The following is a 26,891-nucleotide window of genomic DNA, read 5'->3' as shown; positions in this document are numbered from 1 at the left end:
AGCTAGTGATTAAGCTGGGACTAAAACCTGATCTCCCATTTAGTGTTCTTTCTACCAATTCCATTAAAATAAAAATTAAACAAAAAAGATGCTAGATGGAGTTAAATGTTAAAGGAGGGGGAAAAAAAACCTACATATAAATGGTGTACTTAGATTTTTGACTATGTGTACTCTTACCAACACTTCTCTAGACTCTAGTTTATAACCTTCTCCACCTACTGGCTGCTCCAGGTTATTTTCATATATTTAGTCCCCTTTTTCTCTTGGTCTTCATTTACTTATTAGAGTACAGTTGTTTAATATCTCGTTATTACCTTTCTACTACCCACTCTCAACACTAAAAGACTCCCTACTACCCACTCTCAACACTAAAAGACTCCCAGTAGCTCTTCTCCTCACAAGCCACCTCAGCAGGCCCTGGCATCCTCTACATCTGCTCTCATCTCTTTTTTACATCTTGCCACTCACATACCGCTCCCCTTCTCTCTGTCTCTGCTTACTCTCTAGAATCTTTTAAAAACCCAGCACATAACTGCCTACTAAAACTGTTCCTAATTCCCTCACTCGGCGTTGCCTCCTTCACAATTCTGTACTGGGCATGGAATGTGACTGGACCTGGAATTTAAAGGGAGTAAAGATCCCCTTTTCTTTATGCAAAATGGAAACCAAAACAAAAAAACATGAATATAAAAAATAACCAGGTTATTCATAACCCATTATGGTGTAGAGTACACACAGGGTTTAGAGAGCCGGCCAAAGAAGAGACTACCCTCATGTCAGAGCAGTTTCAACGACAGACAGAACTGGCACTTAGGAACTCAGTGCCAGCACACAAGTAGCACGGTGCTCATGCTGGCTGGCTCCTAGTTCACCCCCTGTACCCTCCCCACACACATTTTTAGAAAACTGCCCTTGATCCACTTGTCCACTTGGTGCCATCTGGGCACATGACCAGCCAAACTGTTCCAAGGACAGTCACCGAAGTAGCAGTACATAGAGGGAAGAGGGAAGATAATGATAAAAAATAAGGGGTTGATTGTATAAACATAGTATTGTTAATTAGTCATATGTCGTAATAGTTTGCTAACAGGCGCAGTACATGTTTTAGTCATTATGAAGATACCAGGGGCAGGATGTACTTTGTTTTCTTTTTAACTTGATCCTTTGGTTTATCATGCTCATTTTTAAATAATGGTGCTTAAAAAGGGAGTGGGGGATAAGGAGCTAACACAAGCCTCTTCCTCACCAAAGGTCTGGCCCACTGGTCTGGGGGATTTCCACAGAAGGGCCTTATATAATAGGAACTCAATAATGTGCAAAAGAGTTTTGCCCATTAGGTGAGTAATGGCTGCTCATTTCCACAAAACAGAATGGCACAGCTTGTTGCAGAGCGTATCCTTTGGGGATAAGGATGAGCTTGGTGGTTGAGTACCTCCAGGACTTGAGAGACAAAAGGCCTCCATTCTCCAACAGCTCCAGGACAGTGGGCTGCCAAAACACCAATGCCATATAGGCATATTATAGAGGAATGCATCATTTTCTCCTGCAGAGCAACAATCACCATGGCAATAACTGTGCCAGAAGATAACAGAGCATCTCAAGCCTTCCTCTTTTCTACTGTACCCTACTGATACCTTAAAAAGAGACACTTAGCTACAGGAATCACCTTTTCCAAACTGATTCATCTCTTTTCAAAGTGAGAAACACAACAGTCATAAATGGCAAGGGAGGTAACACTTATTAAGTGCCTGCTGTGCGCTAGGCATTATGTAAAGCCTTAAGGTACATTATTCTCACTGAATCCTCTTAAATAGCCAATGAAGGAGGTATTATTTCCCCATTTTACAGATGAGGAAATTGAAATGCAGACAGGTTAAGTTACCCAAAGTCACATAGTTGGTTGGAGCTACTTTACATTAAGGAAACCATACTAGGGAGAAGGTGCATGACTCTTCCTGCTGAGGTATGTGAAACTGTACTGGTTCTTCGTAAACTTCCATTTAACAAAAAAATTTTTTTGGAGGCAGTGCTTTAAGCTACCCAGGACCAATACCTATACTTTAGTCAGGACTCCACTAACCAGCCCTTCACATGTCCAAGTGGCCAAATGGAAAATTCTGTTAAGTTCAGGGTGCACCTCTCTTCTAACCATCTTGGGATTTTATTCCACTAGCCTGGGGTAGTTTAACCTCCATATCCTCAAAAAACAAAAACAAGAGGTCAACGTTTTTCTTTCCATTGATGCTACCGTGAGCCCCACAAACACTCCACCCCAACTTTCTGTAACCTCAGCATAACTAACTGGCTGATACTTACATTGTGGTACACTGTACTGAGTACAGGGCTAAACATACAAAAGTGCTTCCTCTTTGATGGGGAAAAGGAAAGGAGCCAAATATACTCAGTCAAGAGAGTCCATGGTCTCTCGGGCAAGAATGCAAATTCAAAATGAACCCTCAGCAGCCTTCAAGACCATACAATGGCAATCTTCAGAAAAATATTCCAGGTTTGCCACCAAAGCTACCAATGCACGGAGTACCAACAACCTCCTAAGAAATCCTTGGGGATCTTGGATTTGACTCTGAATCTTTGCTGTCTCATCATACTAAATAAGGCTCCAGATACACAGCTCCAAATACTTTTACTGTGCTAAGTAAAAAATAAAGTTTTATCTATGAAAATAGAGTTATGTCAGTGAAATGTCTGAGGTATTATAAAAAAAAAAAAGGTATTATACTACACATTAAATACATTTAAGCTACTATGGTCCAAGTGTAAGTGAATATTCCACTAACACTTGTTTCTTCACTGGAAACTCTTTTCTACCAGGTCCCTTGAAAACTTAGCTCCTGGGCTCTTTTTCAGGAACTGCCAAATGGCTGCAATTGCTGCCTCTTTTAACTCTATACTAGAAGCAACTGTTAGTCTCATACTTAGCTTTGGCCCATCGCCATTCCTTGGGGAGTCTTCTGCATCATGCTTGGTGAAACAGTAGGATAGCTATGCAGAAATTCTGACTTTTATGCATGTAGATGCTGGTGGAATAAAGCCTAGTGTGCAGGTTCTGGGAAGCTGAACCCGGGAACAGATACCTTGATGGTTCCCTGAGACTCAAGGGGATTTCCAGAGGCAGGGGAAGCCAATCTATTTTTTTAAATGGATAGGGTTCAGCACCATCACCTGAAAATCCTGCCACACCTTACAAAGTCTCCCTTTCCCCCACAAAGAACCTTATTTACAGAGCTGTTCCTAGCATTAATGTACCCCACACAATGTGGACTTACCCAGATTTTTTCTATTCTACTTTGAATTCAGAGGGAGGGAAAAAAGGTAACAGCAAATTGTGTTGCCATGTAGGAGTAGAATGAATAATGAATATGGGAACTTCTCCAGGACTAAAACCTGTCCCCTACACTGAGGTAAACCAGGTGCAGAGAGGAACAAGCCAACCACGGGAAGACACAATTAAGTGGTAGCTCAGATGCCTGCCTCAGAGAAGCAGAGGGGAGGCTTAATTACAAAACCAAGTGAATGACATTTAAATAAGATTAAAAACAGGAAGGAGACAGAGTGCCTCCAGCAGAGCACAAATAAATGTCTCCACAGAATCAGGTCAGAGAGAGCTGTCTGTTTGAGCAGCTTTTACATGCTATGAAGAGAAAGAGGCAGAACGCAAAGCAGCACTCGGGCCCTATTTTGATGCCCGGCATGGAGTTAGAATGAGGTGCCACAGATCCCAAATCAAAGCTCATTAGGGAAGATAAATAATTTCACAGTGACTGATAGATGAAAAATATTAGCATCTTACTTGCTTAGGAGGGAAGTCAAGGAACTCAAAGGACAGGCTGGAAATAGCACCAGTGTAACAAGCTAATGCCACCAAAACCCCAGAGGCACTATAAACTCAGCCAATTCCAGCATCTCTGGACAAAATCACCAATTACCTAGGGACAGTCCCTGTAATCAGCAAGCTCGCTGTCAATCAGCACCATGGTGCAGGAAGGATTTAGAAGCCAACACCTGCCAGAAGAATAATTTAAAAATATACTGGGTGGCTTCTCAGAATACAGGCATCTGTCTGGCTGCAAACCCAAGTGCCTCAATGAAATAGAGGCTAATGAATCAAACAAGAAAATGGGATGGCTTTGTTTGTGTGCAGAAACCCTGGTGGCATAGTTGTTAAGTGCTACGGCTGCTAACCAAAAGGTCTGCAGTTCGAATCCACCAGGTGCTCCTTGGAAACTCTACGGGGCAGCTCTACTCTGTCCTACAAGGTCGCTATGAGTCGGAATCGACTTGACAGCCGTGGGTTTTGTTTGTCTGCTATGAGCCTCTCCAGGTGAACAGAGCACAAAAGTCAGTATGTCAACAGGCTACACTGCCTAAATGTTCCACACCCTTCTAGATGAACCAGAAAACAAAGCAAATCCTTTCTTTTGAATGGAAGTCAGGTTCTATCCTCACCATTTTCCTTGCTCTTGATGTAGTATTTGCTAAAAGCGGAAATAAGGCTTTCAACATCTCCGATTCCACATTCACTTGGGAAAACGGAAATTCTCACAATTACCACCAGCCCTCTTCTTTATAATGAAAATGAGTTTTTACGTGAAAGTTCTCATATCCCAGACACTGGGAAAGGCAGGATACCATATACCTCATTTTTGTTCAGCTACCTCTTAAAAAAAAAAAAAAATTTTTTTTTTTTTTCACCTCTCAGGAGCAACTGTCTTCTTCTCAGGCCCCATACCCACTGCGGTTGAGTAGATTCTGACTCATAGCGACCCTGTAGGACAGAGTAGAACTGTTTCATACAGTTTCCAAGGCCATAAATCTTTACGGAAGCAGACTGCCACATCTTTCTCCCGTGGATCAGACTGCCGACTTGGGTTAACAGCCAAGCGCTTAACTGCTGCGCCACTATGGCTCCTTTCAGGCTGTATAGTACCTGCTCATTTTTTCCAACATTGCCCAGCTGAGAGACAAAATCACCCTTGCAGAAATCTAATATTTAAGGAGACTATGTCTTAGTTTTTTGTTTTTTTTTTTTAATGTCTTAGTTGAGCCATCTGATGTAGGACCAAGAACTTTGTTTTTGCCAGAATGAGGGAAAATCAATAACAGACCTGTCCTGGTCACTCTAAATCCAAGGAAGAATGATTCCTTATTATACCAAATGCTATGTTCCTTTGGAACTAGGACAGGCAGAGCAACATCAGCTACTTCTTCCTCTGTCCCTTCCACTTGAAAAGATGCTGATGGGCCTAAGAGAGTTGACACTTCTCTGGCTAGGAAGGGATTTCTACTGCAGAGAAATGAACAAGGAAAGATTTCTCACTTTTCTAGGGGCTTTTAGGTCAGGAATCTTTTTCTCCCTCTAATAGGCTAATCCTGTTAGAGATTTTATTTTTTGTTTCTGTCAAGTTTCTGAGGGAGAAAGATTCAAAGTAGTGTAAAATTTTGGTTTTAGCCAAACGTGATTTGAAGGAAAAAAACTTTCTGGTACTCTTTTTCAGTCTTAGGGCTTTGTACACTGCTGTACAGAATCTTTCGTAACTAAATTATGGAGAGAAATGCTCCTATTATAGAGAGAATTGTGCCCCGCATAAAGATATGTTGAAATCCTAACCCCAATATGTATGACTGCGACCCTGTTTGGAAGTAGGATCTTTGAAGATGTTATCAGTTAACAAGAATTCATACTGGAGTAGGGCGAGTCTTAAGTCAGTATGATCAGTGTCCTGATACAAGGGGAGAAGATACACAGAGACAGAGAGACATCAGAGCCAGGGAGACAGAGGAAGGATGCCATGTGATGCTGCAGCTGCAACTCAAGGAACACCTTGGAGGTACCAGAAGCTAGGAGAGAGGCACGAGACAGTTTCTCTCAGAGCGCTCAAAAGGAACTGGCAGCCAGCCTTCCAGAACTGCGAGAAAATAAATTTCTGTTCTTTAAAAGTCACGCACGTTATGGTACTTTGTTACAGCAGCCCTAGAAACTAATAAAGCCAGTGGCTGACGAGTCAATTTCGACCCATGGCAACCTCACGTGTCAAGAGTAGAACTGTGCTCCACAGAATTTTCAATGGCTGATTTTTCAGAAGTAGATCACCAGGCCTTTTTTCCAAGGCACCTCTGGGTGGACTCGAACCTCCAATATTTTGGTTAGCTGCTAAGTACACTATCTGTACCACCCAGGGACTCCAGGAAGCTAATACAGCCCACTATGTTAGAGCATTCTAATTTTAAGAGAGAATTTATTATCCTTAGAAGAAAAAATCTCTCTCTTCTTACACACATAAGCTTAGAACAGTCTTAATTAGGCATTTCAAGACTGGAACAGATCTTGTGACATATTCTCCTGTTGTGAATTGAATTGTGTCCAACAAAAATATGTATTGAAATCCTGGCCCCTATAAATATGATCTTGTTTGGAAATAGGGTTTTCTTTGTTGTGTTAATTAGGTCATACCCAAGTAGGGTGAGTTCTAAATCTAATCACTTCTGACTTATTAAAAGAGCATAAGTGGTTTTTTTTTTTTTAAGAAGATCCCCGTTTTCTAGCTTATCTTCTTGAATTTGTGTATTGTTAGGTATGGTTTGTATCTTATTTATGCCTTGTACTAGGGCCTCTAGCGTTGACCCTATTTTTTCTTCTATATCTTTATAGCTTTGGGCTTTATATTTCGATCTTTGATTCATTTTGAATTAATTTTTGTGTATGGTATGAGGTATGAGACCTGTTTCATTTTTTTTTCCCACAGATGGACGTCTGGTTTTGTCAGCACCATCTGTTAAAAAGACTGTGTCTTCCTCATCTGATGGCCTCTGGGCCTTTGTCAAAGATCAGGAGACCACAGGTAGATGGACTTACATCCAGGTTCTCAATTCTGTTCCATTGGTCTATGTGTCTGTCATTGTAGCAGTACCAGGCTGTTTTGACTACCGCAGCTATATAGGAGGTTCTGAGGTCAGGTGGTGAGAGTCTTCCTACTTTATTCTTCTTCTTCAGTAGTGCTTTACTTCAGCCAAAACCAGACAGGCCCATAAAACAAAACAAGACTAAATGGGCACACCAGCCCAGGGGCAAGAACGAGAACGCAGGACAGGCCAGAAAAGCTGGTAATGGGGTACCCAAGGGCGAGAAGAGGAGAGTGTTAACATGTTGTGGGGTTGGTAACCAACGTCACAAAACAATATATGTATTAACTGTTTAATGAGAAACTAATTTGCTCTGTAAACCTTCATCTAAAGTGCAATAAAAAAGAGAGCAGAATGGGTGTAGAGACGTGCACAGGGAAGACAGATGCCATGTGAAGGTCATCTACAGGCCAAAAATGCCAAGGAACCAAGGAACGCCAAGGGCTACTGACAAAGAACAAACGGACACAGCCGTGACACCAATTTAAACTTTTAGTCTCTCGAACTGTGATAAAATTAATTTTCGTTCTCCAAAGCCCCCTACTTGTAGTATTTGTATTACAGCAGCACTAGGTAACCAAGATATCCCCTAAATCACGGAAAATTTAGAGGGAAGGGGGAGAACAATTTAAAAGGCAATGTAAAAAATAAACAACAGCAGCTGCCAAAATTCCTGTTCTCATTTAACCTATCTTTTTACTGTTATGTTCTTTCCCACCTAGATACCCTCTTCAAAACTAAAAGAAGCAATATTATACAGTTATATAAGATGTCACCCTTGGGGGAAGCTAGGTGAAGGGCACATGGGACTCTATGTACTATTTTTGCAATTTCCTGTGAGTCTATAATTACACTAAAATAAAGTTTTTTAAAAAACTTAACTAAAAAAAGGCAGACAATTAAAAGTTCAAGGAATTCCCCCAAAAAACCAAGCCCGCTGACATCGAGCAAATTCCAGCTCATAGTGGCCCTACAGGACAAAGTAGAACTGTCCCATAGGGTTTCCAAGGCCATATATACTCTTTACAGAAGCAAACTGCCACATCTTTCTCCCTCAAAGCAGCTGGATGGTTTGAACGCTGACCTTTCAGTTAAGAGCTGTGCACTTAACTACTGTGCCGCCAGGACTCCTCAGTTCAAAGGACAGTTTCCCCAAAACAGGGGGGACTGCCAAACTGTCAAAACTATACTTAATCTACACAAGAACTGCCAGATAAATCAATGGTTCAGGCTTTCTCTTAAAACATTTCAATCCTGTATGACAACACCTGCAGTATAACCAGCTTCCAACAAAAGGCTCTCAATTCTCAGTCTCAAGGTGTACCTAACCACGAAGTCAAAGGCTTCTGCCAGTGATGGGAAAGTCAGCTGGATCCAGAAAGCTGTAACACTCTCTACGTTTTTGATTTTTTCCCCAGTAGGTATCTGAAAGGTCAGGCCTTGTGCAATTTCTCTTTTTCACAAAGCTGTGAATGCTTTGGACGCTATTTAGCACAGTGAAGCTGAACAGGTTGTTTTGGGGGCTTTGGGGGCCTTTCTTCCTGCAGGGAGGCAAATGTTGCCCAGTGATCTGCGTCTGAGCATAGGAGTCAGGAACTCTAAGTTCTAATCACGACTCTATTTAATATCTTGTTCTACTATCCTTGGCAAGTCACTTAACCCTTCTGTATCTCCACTCCCTTCCCCAACAAATGGGGATAAAAATAATGACTTATTACCCAGGGATATGGCAGAATGAAAGAGTAAGGACTGTGATCCATAGATAAATGTCGAGTATGAAATACCAGTATAAATCTGCCTTTAAATGAACCCATGTTTTCAGGCTGTGGAAAGCCACACTATTTAAATGCAGGCTGCCTCCCCAGCGCCCCTTCTGCCATCAGTGGAAGTAAAATAAGCTGACTTTGTAAAGCTCTGTCCAAGTATTTCCCTCTCCAGCAACTACACGCTTCTCTCTAAACAGTCTGGTCATCCTTCAGTTAACGGCTTGGAAACCTTTAAGGTTTCCATTTTTACTTGATTAAAAGCAATACATACATTGTAGGTAAGGAAAAAGATAAAGAGAAACTACCCACTGCTTCCTTTCATATCAACAACATGAGTAAAACTAAGGTGAATGGCTGTCTCTATCAAAGGTGATAGTCTCAGCTCAAGAGAAACATGACAACAAACATCCTACTGGGTTCTATCATTATTTATTATTATTATTCTGAGGACCAAACACAATATTGTGCTGCTTTAAGAAAATGTTGATTTCTTATTAGTGGAAATTCTATGTAACCATTCAGTCATTTATTTATTCATTTAAATGTTTTCTGAGCCTCTACTAAAAGTCAAGCAGGCTGCTGGGGAAAAACAATGATTAAAACACAGGGCCGGTTCTCCAGGAACTTTTTTTAGAGGAAAGATAGATATTTAAACAAACCATTGCATAAACATATGCAAACACAGCAAAACAATGTGATATGCTAAAATAGAGGCACAAAGTGCTACAGGAACACACAGGAAATAAAACATAGTGAACAAAATGGCCTTCAGCCTCAAGAAGTTCAGAGAAAAGGTTGCTAAAGCTCCCAGTAGTAATGCAGTAAGACCGTAAATAAAAATATTTCACCAGATGCTAAGATGTTCTGTGGGAACAGAATTCATCAGGAGGCTATGGAACATAAAATTAAGACAGGGTTTCTAAACATGAGGTCATGGATGGGCTGCTACCTCAAATGATCTGTAAAATGTGTGGATGTGTAAATGGGCATTTTTCTGGACAGAGACCATAGCTTTCATCGTAGTCTTAAAAGTAAAGAACGATTTCACTTGGACCTTATCCTAATATTCTAATACCCAGTTTTCTCATACCCATCAGTGGAGAGTTTTAAGACCTAACTCTTTACTCACACCAGGAGATCTGGGTAGCCTAGAGGTCAGGCAAGAGCTTTTGAACTTTCCATGATGTGGTGAAAAACAGTAATTGCTGGAAAAGAGGCCAGTGCAGACAGGTAGGACCTCCTCCTTTCCATACTCTAGTTGAAGAGAGCCTAAATATATTTCCCACGTACTCAGATACCATGGTGATAAGCAACATTATAAATAGACAGCGGCAGCCCGGGCTAAGTCAGGGCTTGAATCTGTAAAACCAACAGTAGGGAAAGCATATTAGACAAGATTGAACCCCCAACTAATACAGCTGGTTCCTCCTTACCCATACGACCAACTCCGGGAATTCCACATAAGAATTCAGAAGGGAACTTCTGGCTGCCTCCCGAAATAGAGAGCTGCTGTAGTCAGACAGCTTACGACTAAAAATTAAAACTCAAAGTGCAGTGATACTAAACACCCACACTGACAAACAGCATTTGGACCCTAGTGGATTGCTTCCTAGACACCCAAGGGCTTCTGTCTGTGTGTCCGATCTAACAACATATGCCTTAACAATCTTATTCATTAATAAAATTCAATTTTCAATTACAGTTTGCAGCACATACATTGACAAGCATATATACACGTAAGTATACTTATCATGATGAGTTTTACACACTTCCCTCAAATCCGTACGTCTAGCAAGCAAAGAAAGAGTAAAAACATGGGCATACCAACATACGAGGGGTAGTGCCAGCCAAGGAGTGGGTGTATCCGCCACAAAAAGAAAATTTTTTTATGGTAGCCACACTTATATTCGCTGCTTGCAATATTATACATTATTACAGGCTTTGACTGCATCAGAGGTAGTGCTATATTTTGCAGCTTTCCTTAACACCTGCTGCTCAGCATCTCACTGTACACTCCACGTATGAACAATGGACCCAGGGTTCCAGGAGGGCTCACCCAGTCTATATGTGAAAAGGAGATAGCCTCACTTGACAGAGAACTCTGGTCAAATGCCTATGCCTTAAAAACAAGCAGTCATCTATGGCTCACTAAGGACACATACCCTTCTTCTTGATCCATCAAGGGTCTCAGAAAGCCAACCAATCAGTTCTGAGATAGCACATAATTACAAAGCTGAATGTGAAAAAAGGTACTCAAAGACAAAGTCAGCTGACCAACACAGAATAAAGAATGGTCTCTTTCTTTAAAAATTTTCTAGCCGAAAGGAAAAATGCCAAGTGCCAAAAATGATAAATATAAAAGACATGTTTAAATCTTTTTAAATGATAATGTCTGCTCAAGCAAAAACATTGACAAGTATTCTGGGGTTTATAACATATGTAAAAGTAAAATATATGATGATAATAGCACATAGGACAGGAAAAGCATTTCATAAGAATAAAGGGGTCAAATTTATCAAGAGGGCAAGGGATACAAGGTGAAGGCAGGAGGGTAATGGGAAGTCCAGGGAGACAGACCAAGGTGACAGGAGAAGGCAACGGAATAGGACAATACGGAAGTGGACAACAGGTATGAGGATGGGAGAAAAGCCACAGAAATCACAGAGGCCAGAGGTAGAATAGCTACGACAGAAAGGAGAGAAAAAAGATAAAATTTTTTTTAAATAAAGAGAAAATAAAACCAGAAAGGAATCAGAAGCAGGCAGAAACAACTACGACTGTAAAACCAGTATAAACCTGTATAAAGCAGAAACCTGTCAGAGAAGGAAAACTCAAATATTTTCTACTAAAACAAGCGATAGAAAAGTGATAAAACTGCGCCCTGTCAAAGACGTAAAACTTGCGAGACTTGGAAAAACGAGGCCATCCCGTCAAGTTGTGACTCTCACAGGTTTCACTGTACTACCAATTGCTTAATAACTACAAAGTGTAACTTTATCCCAGCTATAAACATAAACCATTTGTACTTGTTTTAATCCTACAACTATGCCATAATCTACAAACAAGCATCATTTTTTAGTTTTTTCTTTAATCCTAGGCTTTTAAAGCTTGACAACCACGTAAGTATCCACTGGCAACAGTAGTCCTTTATATTAAAAAGAATTGCTGCTACCTAAAAACTTCTAAGGAGCCCTGGTGGCAGACTGGTTAAGCACTCGGCTACTAACTGATCGGTTGGCAGTTCAAACCCACCAGCCCTCCATGGAAGAAAGATGTCGCAGTCTGCTTCCGTAATGATTACAGCCTTGGAAACCCTATGGAGCAGTTCTACTCTGTCCTATAGGGAGCTTTGAGTCAGAATTGACTCGACAGCAACAGGTCTGGTTTTTTTTGGTTTTAAAAACTTCTAACTTTAGTCATTTTAATCTCTTTTGATCTCTCTTCAGCTCTTCTGACATCCCTCAATCTCAAACTCTGACACAATCACAAAACATACTTTTCTCTCCTAAAATAGCAAAATATCGCTATTGCCAATTAGTGTTATTCTCCTACTCCTCGTTCACCACCATAGACAGTAACTGCAAAGAACTTGCTAATCCATTAATTAAAGATCTCTACTTCCCATTATGGAGGACTAAATTTAGAAAGCCAAATTGGGTTAGAAGGAAACCATGTGTCACAACAAGCAAGACAATTTCCATGGAATGGGGCTGGGGTGCTGGCCTGTTTCTTGTAAAGACTCTGACACTAACACACACTCCTCTGCTGAGAATACAAAGAAGCCCTCTCATGGGTGTGGCAACGATTTATCACTATAATCTTCTGGAGAAAATTTTATTGTACCATCGGGTCACAAAAGCCACAGGACCCATCAGCAAGCAACTGCCTCAGGAAGCATGTCGCCCCTGCTTTCCTGAAACCCCCAATTTAGTCACACAAAAGAAAGGGGTGGCAAGCCAGCATTAATTATACCCTTAGAGAAGTGCCACTTCCCGCCTGTAGGGGTGGTAGTGACTTTACTGGGCTACCAAATGGATAAGAAGACAAAAGTAAACACTGTAATTTGCTGTTTTTGTCTCTGGCACAGGGGGAGTGGTATAATCCACACTGTCTGTAAACAGTAATAATGCCAGATGTAACACAAAGAACAGGATTCCCCCCATGTCCCCACCCCCACCTCCACCCCCTCTCCCTATGACATTCCTCCTGAGATTACTCATCTTGAGGAAACACACAGAAGCTCCCTATAGTCCATATGCTACTACCAAATGGAACAGAGGGAGAATCCAGGTTTGTACTGACTCCTTCTAACTCACGCTCCCTCAAGGGAACTCAAGAAGTATTCAATCGTCTCCACCCAGCTGACAAAAAATAGAGGGAGGACAAGGAACAGGAGAGAAAGTGTGGAATAGGTATGCAACACACCCAGGTGTGAATTAGGAAAAGGCTGAAATGTCAAAAAATGATGAAAAGTATAAATGAAAAAAGAAGCATCCTAAACAAACTAAAAAGATTTTTAAAAATTTATCTTGAACCCAGCCCTAGGGGATCGTAAGAGGTATAGGAAGAGAGAATAAATTCCAAAGAAAAAGTTACCTGACCAGAGCTCCCGCCAGGTGTAATGCAGGCGTACTCTACACTTCTTCTGGTAGCAAAGCAGTTTATGTACTACCTGAATGCAGCGTCTACAAGAGAGAAACAGGAAAACTGGGGTAAGCCTGAGAACATGGTGCAAACTCACCACAGATTACTTTCTTTAGTGAGGCAGCAGTTTTGCTAAGCCACTGAAGACACTGGATATAAATATACACATGCAAAACAAGGAACTTCTACCTGCAGCTCTTTTGATGGATAAATACATACACAATGCTTACATTACCCTTTCCCTTTACCACGGAGAAAAAGGGGCTGGAACCACTTATATAGATCAATAGCCAATTAGGCACCACTGATAAAATTCCCTTAAGCATCTTTCCGGGAAGGAAGGATGTGGCAGACACAGGATGCAAAAACACAAAATTATAGATCTTAAGCTTCTAGATCTATTTAAATTTAAGTTTTTTATTTAAACAAAATTTAAATTTAATTTATAGTTAACTTACATTTTATTTACATTAAAAAATACCTCATAAAAATTAAAAACTTCTGTTAACCAAAAGACATTCCCAAAAAAGTGAAAAGACAAGCTACCAACTGGGAGATTATCTTTGGAAACCACATATTCAACAAGAACCTAATAACTAAAATATATAGTACGAAACTTCAGCAACTTAACAACAAAAAGACAAATAGCCCAATCGTAAAATAGGAACAGGACTTGAATAGACATTTCACCAAAAAGGACATTGAAATGACCACCAGACACACGAAAAGACGCTCACCATCATTAGCCATCAGAGAGATGCAAACCAAAACCACAATGAGATACCATTACACTCCCACTAGGATGGCTAAGATTAAAAAAAAAAAAAAAAAAAAACACAAAATAACAAATACTGGCAAGGATGTGGGGAGACGGGAAGCCTTACCCATTGCTATGGAAAACAATGTGGCAGTTCCTCAAAAAAACTAAAAATAGTACTACTACATGACCCAGCAACTCCACTCCTAGGTATATACCCAAAAGACCTGAAAGCAGAGACTCGAAGAGAGACTTGTACACAAATGTTCACTGCAGCACAATTCACAATAGCCAAAAGGTGAAAACAACCTAAATGCCCATCAACAGATGTATGGATAAACAAATGTTGTACATGCAATGGAATACTACTCAGCCAGGAGAAACGAAGTCTTGATACATGCTATAATATGGATGGAGCTTGAAGATACTATGCTGAGCGAAATAAGTCAACCACAAAAAAACGAATATTATATAACCTCACTAATATAAAAAGACAAGAAAAGAGAAATGTATAGAGAACAAAGTTTCTTAGTGGTTACCAGGAGTAGGAGGGAGGGGGAAAGAAGGGCTTAATGGTAACAGAAAAATCACATTGATTAAGGATAGGGTTGCACAGCTGATGATTGTAACTGCTGTCAATAAGGCGTACACCTGTAAAAAGTTGAACTGGCAAAAGTTGTGTGATAGATACATTTACAACAACAAAAACAGTAGCTGCTGAGGTTGCTTTTATACAATTAAAAACCTCATAGGATTTGGTTCCTTGGTTTAGAGGTTTAGCGTCATGGTTTCTTGGGGCATCTCAGTTAACTGGCCTAATAACATGTTTAATGCTTCTGTTCTACCTCCTAGTTCGTTGTATAGTGCCTGAGGTCTTAAAGGCTTACAAGCAGTCATCCAAGGCACAGAAATTGGTCTCTATTCACCTGAAGCAACAGAGGAAGAAGGAAAATCAGAAACAAGAGGAGGGTATGGAATGTGTAGCTAACTGCCTCCATGAACAACTGCCTCCTTTGCCATGAGACCAGAAGAAGTGGATGGTACTGGCTACCATTACTGAACATTTTGATCAAAGATTCTATAGAAGAATCCTGATCAAAAGGAGGAAATGCAGAACAGAATTTACAATTCTCATGAACTCCAGACTTACTGGAGCAATGAAAGTTGGATGAATCCCTGAAACTCTTGCCCTGAGATACTCTTTAAAACTTAAACCAAAAATATCCCCTGGAGTCTTGTTAAAACCGAATAATAGTTTAGCTTGACTAGTAAAAAAATGTCAGCCTTGAGTATTATGCTCTTTTAAGAACTATCTATATGGGATGAAACTGACAACAGCAACTCAAAAGATTAGATAGGAGAAATAGAACTACCATACAACCCAGAAATCCCACTCCTCGGAATATACCCTAGAGAAACAAGAGCCTTCACACAAACAGATATATGCACACCCATGTTTATTGCAGCTCTGTTTACAATAGCAAAAAGCTGGAAGCAACCAAGGTGTCCATCAACGGATGAACGGGTAAATAAATTGTGGTATATTCACACAATGGAATACTACGTATCGATAAAGAACAGTGACGAATCTGTGAAACATTTCATAACATGGAGGAACCTGGAAGGCATTATGCTGAGCGAAATCAGTCAGAGGCAAAAGGACAAATATTGTATAAGACCACTATTATAAGATCTTGAGAAATAGTATAAACTGAGAAGAACACATACTTTTGTGGTTACGAGGAGGGGGAGGGAGGGAGAGGTTTTTCTACTGATTAATTAGTAGATAAGAACTGCTTTAGCTGAAGGGAAGGACAACACTCAATACATGGAAGGTCAGCTCAATTGGACTGGACCAAAAGCAAAGAAGTTTCCGGGATAAAATGAATGCTTCAAAGGTCAGCGGAGCAAGGGCGGGGGTTTGGGGAACATGGTTTAAGGGGACTTCTAAGTCAATTGGCAAAATAATTCTATTATGAAAACATTCTGCATCCCACTTTGAAATGTGGCATCTGGGGTCTTAAATGCTAACAAGCGGCCATCTAAGATGCATCAATTGGTCTCAACCCACCTGGATCAAAGCAGAATGAAGAACACCAAGGTCACACGATAACTAAGAGCCCAAGAGACACAAAGGGCCACATGAACCAGAGACCTACATCATCCTGAGATCAGAAGAACTAGTTGGTGCCCGGCCACAATCGATGACTGCCCTGACAGGGAGCACAACAGAGAACCCCTGAGGGAGCAGGAGACCAGTGGGATGCAGACCCCAAATTCTCATAAAAAGACCATACTTAACGGTCTGACTGAGACTGGAGGGATCCCGGCGGTCATGGTCCCCAAACCTTCTGTTGGCACAGGACAGGAACCATCCCTGAAGACAACTCATCAGACATGAAAGGGACTGGACAGTGGGTAGGAAAGAGATGCTGATGAAGAGTGAGCTAATTATATCAGGTGGACACTTGAGACTGTATTGGCATCTCCTGTCTGGAGGGGGGATGGGAGGATAGAGAGAGTTGGAAGCTGGCAAAATTGTCACGAAAGGAGAGACTGGAAGGGCTGACTCATTAGGGGAAGAGCAAGTGGGAGTACGGAGTAAGATGTATATAAACTTATATGTGACAGTCTGACTTGATTTGTAAACGTTCACTTGAAGCTCAATAAAAGTTAATAAAAAAAAAAAAGATTAGATAGGAACCTTTGGGAGCAGTGAATTTATGTTAATGGGGGAGTGAGATAGTTAAGGTTATGTGTCAACTTGGCTAGGCCATGATTCTCAGTGGTTTGGTAGTTTTGTAATGACGTAATTTGGAAGTTATATAATGATGTTGTCATCCTCCATTTTGTGATATAATGTAATCACCTCCCTATTGTGATCTGATGTGATCAGCCAAACAGTTGTAAGGGGAGTTTCATCAGGGGTGTGGTCTGCATCTGATGTATGTGGATGTTCTGTCAAAGCTCACTGGCTTTTGCTCTCCCTTGGATCCTGCATCAAACTCATCATTCTCTGCAGATTTTGGGATTCGCCTGCTTCCGCAACCCCGTGAGACAGCAGCCTTCTATCTGATCTGCTGATTTTGGATTCGTCAGCCCCTGCAACCACTAGAGTCAGAAGAAGCCTCCAGCCTGACACCTGACCCACGGATTTGAGACTTGCCAGCCTCCACAACTGTGTAAGCTGTTTCCTTGAGATAAATCTCCCTCTCTTTCTCTCTCTCTCTATACAGGCTTTACTGGTTTTGCTTCTCTAGAGAACCCAGCCTAAAACCAGGAGGAACAACTCAGAAAAGGAGGGTAAAATGGCTGTACAACTCAAAGAATGTAATTAATGTCACTAAACGGTACATGTAGAAACTGTTGAATTGGTGTATGCTTTGTTGCGTATATTCTCAACAACAACTAAATAAATTTTTTAAAATACTAAGAATTCAGTTCCTCAGTTGTATTAACAACACATCAAGTGTTCAATAGCCGTATGTGGCTAATGGTCACCATACTGGACAGGATATACAGAACTTTTCTATCATCACAAAAAGTTCTATTGAATAGTGCTACTCTAGATCATTAAAATATTCAAAGTTATTCACATCCTAACAATGTCTGTTTTTAAGGTCGAGATGAATGATATTTTTAAAATTATAAACACAAAAATATTTTTTTCATTCTTACTGGGGCAGGATTTTGAAAGCTTAAAAAGCCATTGTTGAATACAACTTGAAGACATGAAGACAGACTTAGCAGCAGATCTCATTTTAAAACAATTTTTGAAGGACTTGCTTTGACAGGGTTAATAATATTGTTAAAATTAAAAAGATTAAAAAATATTTTTCAATTAAAAGTTTGATTTAAAAAAAAGCCATGTCTGAAATCACAAAATGAAATATTGATAAAATTTGCTTCCTAAAAATGAAAATCTTTTGTTTGATAAAAGTTTTTAATAATTAAAATAAAAAAGCAAACAATATGGGAAATTATATTTCTTATCAAATGACACAAAAGTGTTACTATATAGAAGTTCATATAAATCAACAAGAGAAACAGTATAAGAATGATGTTCAAAGGAAATGGTCAAAAGAGTCCCTCATACCCCAAAAAAGGGAAATATGGAAAGTTGACACTCTTTTATAATGTTCAACTTCATTTAAAAAACAGCATATTAAAACAAGGTTCTGCTTCTGTGGATCAAATTAGTCTCGATTTTAATGCTGACAAAGGTACAGCAGAACAGCCACTCATACATTATAAAAGAAAGTATAAATTGATTTGGAGCCCTTTTAGAAGGCAATCTGGAAATCTCTTTCAATAGTTTTAATAATGTTTATATTCTCTGACCCATTAATACCATTCCAGGGAATTGAGCTTTAATTCAGAATGAAAAAAGAAGAGCTTTATACAAAAAGATGTTCATTGTCATCTTATTTACAATGAAGGAAAAATGGAAACAACTGTAGAAAGAATGTCCAATGCTGAGAGAACAGCAAGTAAATCATTACACATAAGTATATTCTTGAAGAATTTTTCACAACACAAGAACATGTTATGTTATAATGGTGAGTGAAAAAAACAGTACGCAAAATTTATATAATTAAATATATGATAATGGTCATAACTATATTCAGAGACATAGTAAAAAGATTTTAGTTTTGATGTTACCAGTGGCTGCCTTTTTTGGGTGGCAGGATTATAGGTGAGTTCTGGTCTTTCTCTTCTTCTGATTTCTCTAAATTTTCTACAAGTATATTTTACTTTTACAACTAAGAAACACACCATTTTAAACAAATTCATTTAAAATAGTTAATAACATCTTCTGGAAATGGGCAGGAGAGAAATTTTTGGAGAATAGAAATGCTCTATATTACAAGAATGCATACATTTGTCAAAACTCATCAAACTATTCACCTCACTGCAATCCCATTTATAAGTCCTTGGCAATAAGGGTCTAGAAATCCAATAGGCAGGTTGTGAGAGAATAGTATGGAGAAAACCTGCGTGTTAATCTGTGAACAAAGAACCTAAGTATTCAAGGTTTTACACTGTCATTTCTTAAACCAAGTTAATGTCCCTCCTACTTTTGTCAGAGGGGGAAAAGTTCAATCAAAAACAAAAACTTTTGCTATGGTAAGATGTAGAGAAATTAGAAACCTCATACATTGCTGGTAGAAATGTAAAATAGTGGAGCCACTTTGGAAAACAGTTTGGCAGTTCCTCAAAAGGTTAAACATAGAGTTACCACATAACCCAGCAATTCTACTACTCGGTATAGACCCAAAGGAAATAAAAACTATGTCCACACAAAAAGGTGTACACAGATGTTCACAGTAGCATTATTCATAATAGGTAAAAAGTAGAAACAACTCAAATGTCCATCAACTGATGGATGGATAAATAAAATGTGGTACTCCCATAAAATGGAATATTAATCACCATAAAAAGAAATGAAGTACTGATACATGCTAAAATAGAGACGAAAATTGAAACTATCATGTTAAGTCAAAGAAACCCATTACAAAAGGCCACATACTTTATGATTCCACTTATATAAAATATCAAGAATAGGCAAATCTATATAAACAGAAAGTATTTACGTGGTTATCTAGGGCTGGGGAGGTTTGTCAGCAAAGAAGATGTGGGACGTGGCTGCTAACGGGTATGGGATTTCTTTACAGGGGAACAAAATGTTCTAAAATTAGAGGCGATGGTTGCACAGTCCTAGGAATATACTAAAAAACATTGAGTTCTATACATTAAATGGCTGAATTGTATGACATGAATTATATCTCAATAAAGTTGTTTTAATAAAAAATTTGTAGCTTGGGCTTTCAAATTGTTAGGAAATGGTAAGCTACAGTTTTCACGGCAATGTTCAGTTTAATACATTCTATTTTTTTTTTATAGCTAGGTATACTTGGATTCCTGATTACACCATTAAATGTCCACTTTAATATTCAGCCTGTGTAATGTAGATAAATTGGTGCTTCTCATTTAAGGCATTAGCTTTTATATTTCCTATTTTGCAAATTTGATGTTCAATTAACTGGGATCTCAGTCTTTAGAATTACTAGTGTTTGGAGGCCTCTAAATTGCCTGCCTAAAATCCAGTGTCTTAACTAACTCCAGGCTCTTAAGCCTCACTTTGTCATATCCTCACTGCCCTACAGGTAATTAAATTAGGATAGTTAAGGAAGGGCTCGTTCACCCAGAGACCCAGGGCTTGGATTACATCCCCTCTGGAACTCTAGGTTCATCACACAAACCAAAAGGTTCAGAAGAAACTGTCAGACTTATCTTCTTCATTTATTCATTCATTCATTCAACAAATATTGACTGAATACCAACTCAACATTTAGTATTTGTTATGAGTTAAACTGTGTCCTCCCAAAATATGTATTGGAATCCTAACCCCTGTATGTGTGGATATAATCCCATTTGGGAATAGAGGTTTCTTTGTTATGTTAACGAGGCCATACTGGTATAAGGTATGTCTTAAGCCAATCACTTTTGAGATATAAAAGATTAGGCACAGAAGAAAGAAGTACAGATGGGGCAAGATAGATGCCATGGCCACATAAAAATTGCCAAGGAGCAGAGGAATAGAAGCTGAAAAGAGACAAGGACTTTCCCCTAGAGCCAACAGAGAGAGAGGGCCTTCCCCTTGAGCCTGTGCCCTTTGAAACTGTGAGAAAATAAGTTTCTGTTTGTTAAAGCTACCCACTTATGATATTTCTGTTACAGCAGCACTAGTTAACTAAGACAGTATTTAAATCTTATAACTAAGTTGCAAAGTTTTTGAAAACTGGACCCAGATAACATAACTAGATTCAGCCAAATGAAAGACGCTTTTCTTCCACTTAGACAACTTAGACAGTGCTCCATCTTGAAACTCGACATGGAAGAATGAGGCAGAAATGGAACAGACAAAATAAGCAAGGAAGGACATGTTGCAAAGCAAAAAATGGCTTGTCTCCACCTTGGCTGGTCTATGTAAGTTTTCTAGTATGCCCTAATTGCAATTCAGCTGAACGGCAGCTTCAAGTAAAGGACACTTCCAGAGATGGCACTGAGGCTCTGTCAGGTTATATGGCTTTAATCTGAGACAAAGAGTTAATCTGAGCCCCTACTAACTTCAGCAGACACTTTATCAATCTGTTGGATATCGGTTTGACAACTCATAAAATCAATCAAAAACAGGTGGTAGCTAACTGCATGGGCTTCTTAGCAGAGAGGCAAAGAGGAAGGCAGAAAGAACACTACCGGCCTCCCTCTGTGGAGTTAGACCCAAATGCACTAGCTGGAGGAATTAAACTGCCTGACAAGAGATCAAAGACACAAACAGGTTGAATTAAATTTATAAATTAAAGTCCTAAAGTTACTCTTTTCTGAAAGTTTTCAGAATATTCTCAGTAATAGGCCTACATTGCTACCTTTCTAGCTATACTCCCTGACCCATTACTCATTATCTCTGAGTTCTTCTCACTCTCTGCAGCTCTAAGTGGTCTTGCAGGAGCCTCTCAGACAGGATTTTAATGAGAGGGCTATGTAAACAGATCTTTCTTAAATGACTTCCATATCATAAAAAGAAATGCAGTTCTGATTCATGCTACAACACAGATGAACCCTGAAAACATTATGCTGAGTGAAATAACACAGACACAAAAGGAAAAAAAAAGTCTCCATTAATAGACGAATGGATAAATAACATGTGGTGTAGAGAGATTAGAGCAAGCAATTAGAGCAAGTGATTAGAGATCAGAGAGATTAGAACGAGCAATTAGAGCAAGCAATTACAGAGATTAGAGCAAGTGATTAGAGATAAGAGCAGAGATTAGAGAGATAAGAGTGAGTGATTGACCGAGATTAGAGCCATTAGAGCGAGATTAAAGAAGTTAGAGTGAGAGATTAGAGAGATTGGAGCGATTAGAGCGAGTGATTAGATTAGAGCAAGCAATTAGAGGGAGCAATTAGTGTGACTAGAGCACTCGATTAGAGTGATTAGAGATTAGAGCGAGAGATCAGAGCGAGAAATCACAGCAAGTGATTAGAGAGATTACAGCAACAGATTAGAGTGAGAGATTAGAGATTAGAGGGACTAGAGCAAGAGATTAGAGAGATTAGAGCTAGTGATTAGAGCGGTTAGAGAGAGATTAGAGCCATTAGAGCGAGCGATTAAAGCAAGCAAGATTAGAGCAATTAGAGATTAGAGCAAGAGATTAGAGATTAGAATGAGCGATTAGAGCAATTAGAATGAGAGATGAGAGATCAGAGTGAGCGATTAGAGCAAGCAATCAGAGCAATTAGAGAGATTAGAAATTAGAGAGAGCGATTAGAGTGGTTAGAGCAAGACTAGAGCGAGATTAAAGTGATTAGAGCAAGAGATTAGAGAAATTAGAGCAAGCAATTAGAGACTAGAGCAAGCGATTAGAGCAATTAGCACAAGCAACTGGAGAGAGATTAGAGCGAGAGATTAAAGCGAATACAGCGAGCGATTAGAGCAAGACAGCAAGCAAGCGAGAGATAGAGAGATAGACACAATGGAATATTATTTAGCCATAAAGAGAAATGAAGTTCTGATACATGCTGCAACATGGATAAACCCTGAAAACATCATGCTGACTGAAAAGACTTCTGTATCTTCAGGAGTGATATCAAAATATTTTATAAACCATACAGTAATATAAATTGACATATAAATCAATACATATATCAAAACCATTTAAATAATTCCCTTTTAGTCGCTAAATAAACTGAACTGTATCAGAACTTTACCAAGTGATATACATTATAGTGTAAATCACCCTAATAGTCTCCAAATCATTTGCTGATTTTTAGAAATTGTGGTGTAATCTTCTGTCTGTAGCAGTTGTCATTAGCTAAATGATGCCCTTGTTTGAGCCATGATTTGACTTAGGAATCTGCACCCTTCTATCAACTTCCCTACTAAATTGCAGTCTGAATCCACCAGCCGCTCCTTGGAAGTCCTATGGGGCAGTCCTACTCGACTAGAGGGTCGCTATGAGTTGGAATCGACTTGACAGCAAAGGCGTTTCTTTCTTTCTTTTTTTAGGTCCCTGGTGCTTTGTTGTAGCCAGCATGAGTGGCTGGGTGCTGCTGCTCATGCACCACCACCAGTTACATTCCTGGATGCTAGCTCTTCCTACCTGCCCTGGATCTCGACAGTCCGCACCTTGGCTCCACTGACAACGCCATCCCATCAACACTGAAATACTCTACAGCAGTAGTGAGATAATACCTACAACCCCCATCCCTGCTGCCATCATCCTCGATGGCAACGGGTTTGGGTTTTTATACTGGCTGAATATCTCCAAATTGACTGCTTCTTGGTGGTTTCTTTTATGCATGTACTGATTTCCTATTTCAAGACAGTTCCACTTTCTCCTGAAATCTTCTTGTAGGGTCCACCAAAGTCTGTATCTTTCTTCGGGTGCCTGTCCACAGGTTTCAGAATATCTCACACAGACAGAGTTTAAGTTTTCCAAAGAAAAGTAACTTAAAGGTGAGTCTGCTCTCCCAAAGACTCTCTCTCCTCACTGCCAAATTCTTTAACAGTGGTAGGGGTGGCACCTGGCAGTATGAACGAAGAAGTACAGCCAAGAGTGGAAATTAGTTAGTTGGGTTTTCCTACCTCTTACTGCTCCAGGCAAGACTTGGACTTTTCTTTCTTTCTTTTTTTTTTTTGTATAAGCACCTCCCCCCATCATTGCTTTACCTACGCATTCATACACAGATCTGAAACTGTTCCGTTTCTGACCCAGATTCCAGCTTTGAGTATTAAGTCCTTCTATACTCCATATTTCTTCGTATTTCAGCAGGAGGATTATAAACTTATCTGAAATGGTAGAAATTTATTTTGCTTTCAGTTTCTCATTCTGCTATATGCTGTTGAAAAGCAGTGCATAATGAGAAGTGTGAGCAGCAAGCTGGCATGATGCCCAGGTGGGAGCAGATAAGTTCACCTAACAAGGACCTGATGCTCCAAATACCAAAAACCAGAAACAGAGCTGGAAATAGACAGAGGAAGATCTGGGAATGTGCTCATGGGTAGTAATACAGGAAGTGAATTCAGCCTGAGGGTAGGACCTTCTGCCCAGCCTCTGCCAGCCTGATGCTTCATTATCTTCTCCATCTTCCCCAACCTCAGGATATTCAATTAGGGAGCGGGTGGAAAAAGCAACTGAGAAAGCAAGGCAGTACAAAAACTCTTTTGAGGGTAAACTTGGGAACTATAGAAGCAGGATTTTTAAAACATGTACTGCATATTCACTGACTAGGAATGTGGCCATCTGGGTGGACAGATACATACCTGTAACTCTATAGTACTTACTGAACACATAATCTTACCACGTCATCCCCACCTTCATATGTTCTCCATTATCTACTTAATCTCTAAGCTTTTTCCTCTACGCTTTACTGTTTCTTCATGTACCGTATACTCTAGCTCCCCTGAATGACATTCTAGTCTCCAAACATGCCACACTTTCAAACCTCCAAGCCTTTGAACATGCTGGCCTCCCACTCCTCTATATGGAAACTCCTATTGTATCTTCGTGACTCAGGTCAAATGCCCTCTCCTGTGGTATCTTCTGATCCCCTAGTCAGCATGAGTCATTCCGGCACTCCAACAGCACTTTATACAGATCTTCCCCTTGTCACTGATCACAGTTGTGGTTAAAGAGTAAAGCCTCTGGGGTCAAAGAGACTTGAGTTTGAATCTTGATATGCAACTTGCTAGGTGTGCAACTGTGGTAGCCAGCCTCCATGATGGTTCCCAATGATCCTTACCTCCTGGTAGTCATGCCCTTGTGTGTAGGTCCTTCCCATACTATATCAGGGTTGGTTTGTGTGATCAATAGAACATAAGAGAAGCAATAATATGTCACTTGAGATTAGGTTATAAAAGACACTGTGGTTTAAATTCTTGTAAAAAGATCAGACTTCATGGTCTGACTGAGACTAGAAGGACTCCAGAGGTCATGGTCCCCAGACCTTCTGTTAGCCCAAGACGGGAACCATTCCCAAAGCCACCTCTTCAGACTGGGCTTGGACTGGACTATGGCTTAGAAGGAAACCCTGGTGGTGTAGTGGTTAAGTGCTACAGCTGCTAACCAAGAGGTTGGCAATTCAAATCCACCTGGTGCTCCTTAGAAACTCTATGGGGCAGTTCTGCTCTGTCCTGTAGGGTCGCTATGAGTTGGAATCGACTCGACAGCACTCGGTTTGGTTTTTTTTTGAGGGGGTTTATGGGTTAGAAAATGATACTGGTGAAGAGTGAGCTTCTTGGATCAAGTAGACACATGAGACTATGCGGGCAGCTCCTGTCTGGAGGGGAGATGAGAGGGCAGAGGGGGTCAGAAGCTCGCCGAATGGACATGAAAATGGAGGGAAGGAGTGTGCTGTCTCATTAGAGGGAGAGCAACTAGGGATATACAGCTATGTGTATATAAGTTTTTGTATAAGAGACTGACTTGATTTGTAAACTTCCACTTTAAAGCACAATAAAAATTAAAAAAATAATATAAAACTAAGCCAAAAAAAAAGATACTGTGGTTTCCATCTTGGACTCTCACTCTTTTTCTCTTTATCTCTTAGATTATTTGCTTTGGGTGAAGCCAGCTGCCATGTTGAGCAACGCTATAAAGAGGTCCATGTGGCGAGGAACTGATGTCTGTCAATAACCATGTTAAGTGAGCTTGGAAGCAGATCCTCCAGCCCTAGTCAAGCCTCACATGCCTGCAGCCCCAGTTAACACTTTCACTGCAGCCTCAAGAGAGTCCCTGAGCCAAAACCACCCAGCTAAGCTACTCCTGAGTTCCTGACCCACAGAAACTGTTTGTTAGATAATAAATGTTTGTTTTAAACACTAAATTTTGGGGTAATTTGCTATGCAGCAATAGGTAACTAATTCATCTGAAAAAGGATGGTAATAGCCTAAGATTCATAATAAGAAAATCTGGGCTCATTTCCAGGCAATGATGCTTACTAGCAGAATAATCCTGGGCAAAGCACTTCATCTCTTCAGCCTCGGTTTCCTTACTTATAAAATGAGAAAACTGAGACTATAGTAATACATATTACAAAACAAATAGCATATCCTAATACTAGAACATAAGCTAATCAATCTAGAAATCAGTCTGTAGTAAAAATAAATCTGATCTTTAAGGTAATACTGTTCAGAGACCCTTGTACAAAATAAACAGAAAACTCACATGATAAGTGATATAAAAAGCAGCTTTTCATGGTCTTTGAATTAAGGATCATACTGACTTCTAAACACCCAAAAGATAAGAAAAAATGCAAGGTGCAACCCACTTACCTAAAAGTAAAATTTATATCATTATTTCGGACCTAGAAAACTAAGATTATATAGTCTACAACCCATCTAAAAAGCTAGAGGCCTACTCAGACTAAAATCCTTTATACCTCCCGAGACCCCCAGCCTGGCATTGGAATAAAGTATACTAAGTTTGCTATGTACCAAACTGTTCTCCTGCCAAAACAAAAATGGAGGTACCCATTCTGTTGTCAGATTCAATTTATATGCTTTTTAAGGAATAAAGATAATGTATATGTTTGGGATCACACTAACCTGATGCAGCTGTTCTTGGTTGGGCATTAAAGATAGGATGAACACAGGAATGGCAAAGAAGAAAGAAAGCCTAAAGACTTAACCCTTATTAAAACAGGACAATTTTCAGTTGCCTCTAGTTATACTCACTGTAAAAAATTGTGATGGACAATCAGATCTCCTTAGGAGGCAGGAATCTTCCAGCTGTATTCATAGG

At 39.8% G+C, this 26,891-nt stretch overlaps 1 protein-coding gene across 10 annotated transcripts in view; it reads right to left on the bottom strand.

Moving 5' to 3' along the window:
* Nucleotides 1-26,891, bottom strand: part of ARMH3 (armadillo like helical domain containing 3) — a 219,318-nt gene that overhangs the window by 125,815 nt on the left and 66,612 nt on the right. For all 10 annotated transcript variants that reach the window (XM_023546793.2, XM_064269402.1, XM_023546794.2 and 7 more), the window contains one exon: nt 13,281-13,369. In XM_023546793.2, the coding sequence (XP_023402561.1) occupies nt 13,281-13,369 (89 nt within the window). The remainder of the gene's footprint in view (nt 1-13,280; nt 13,370-26,891) is intronic.

This window comes from Loxodonta africana, chromosome 16 (assembly GCF_030014295.1).
Source record: "Loxodonta africana isolate mLoxAfr1 chromosome 16, mLoxAfr1.hap2, whole genome shotgun sequence".
NCBI classification, from domain to species: Eukaryota; Metazoa; Chordata; class Mammalia; order Proboscidea; family Elephantidae; genus Loxodonta; species Loxodonta africana.
The sequence above is the reverse complement of the archived record's forward strand: the minus strand, read 5'-3'. Positions and strand labels throughout refer to the sequence as shown.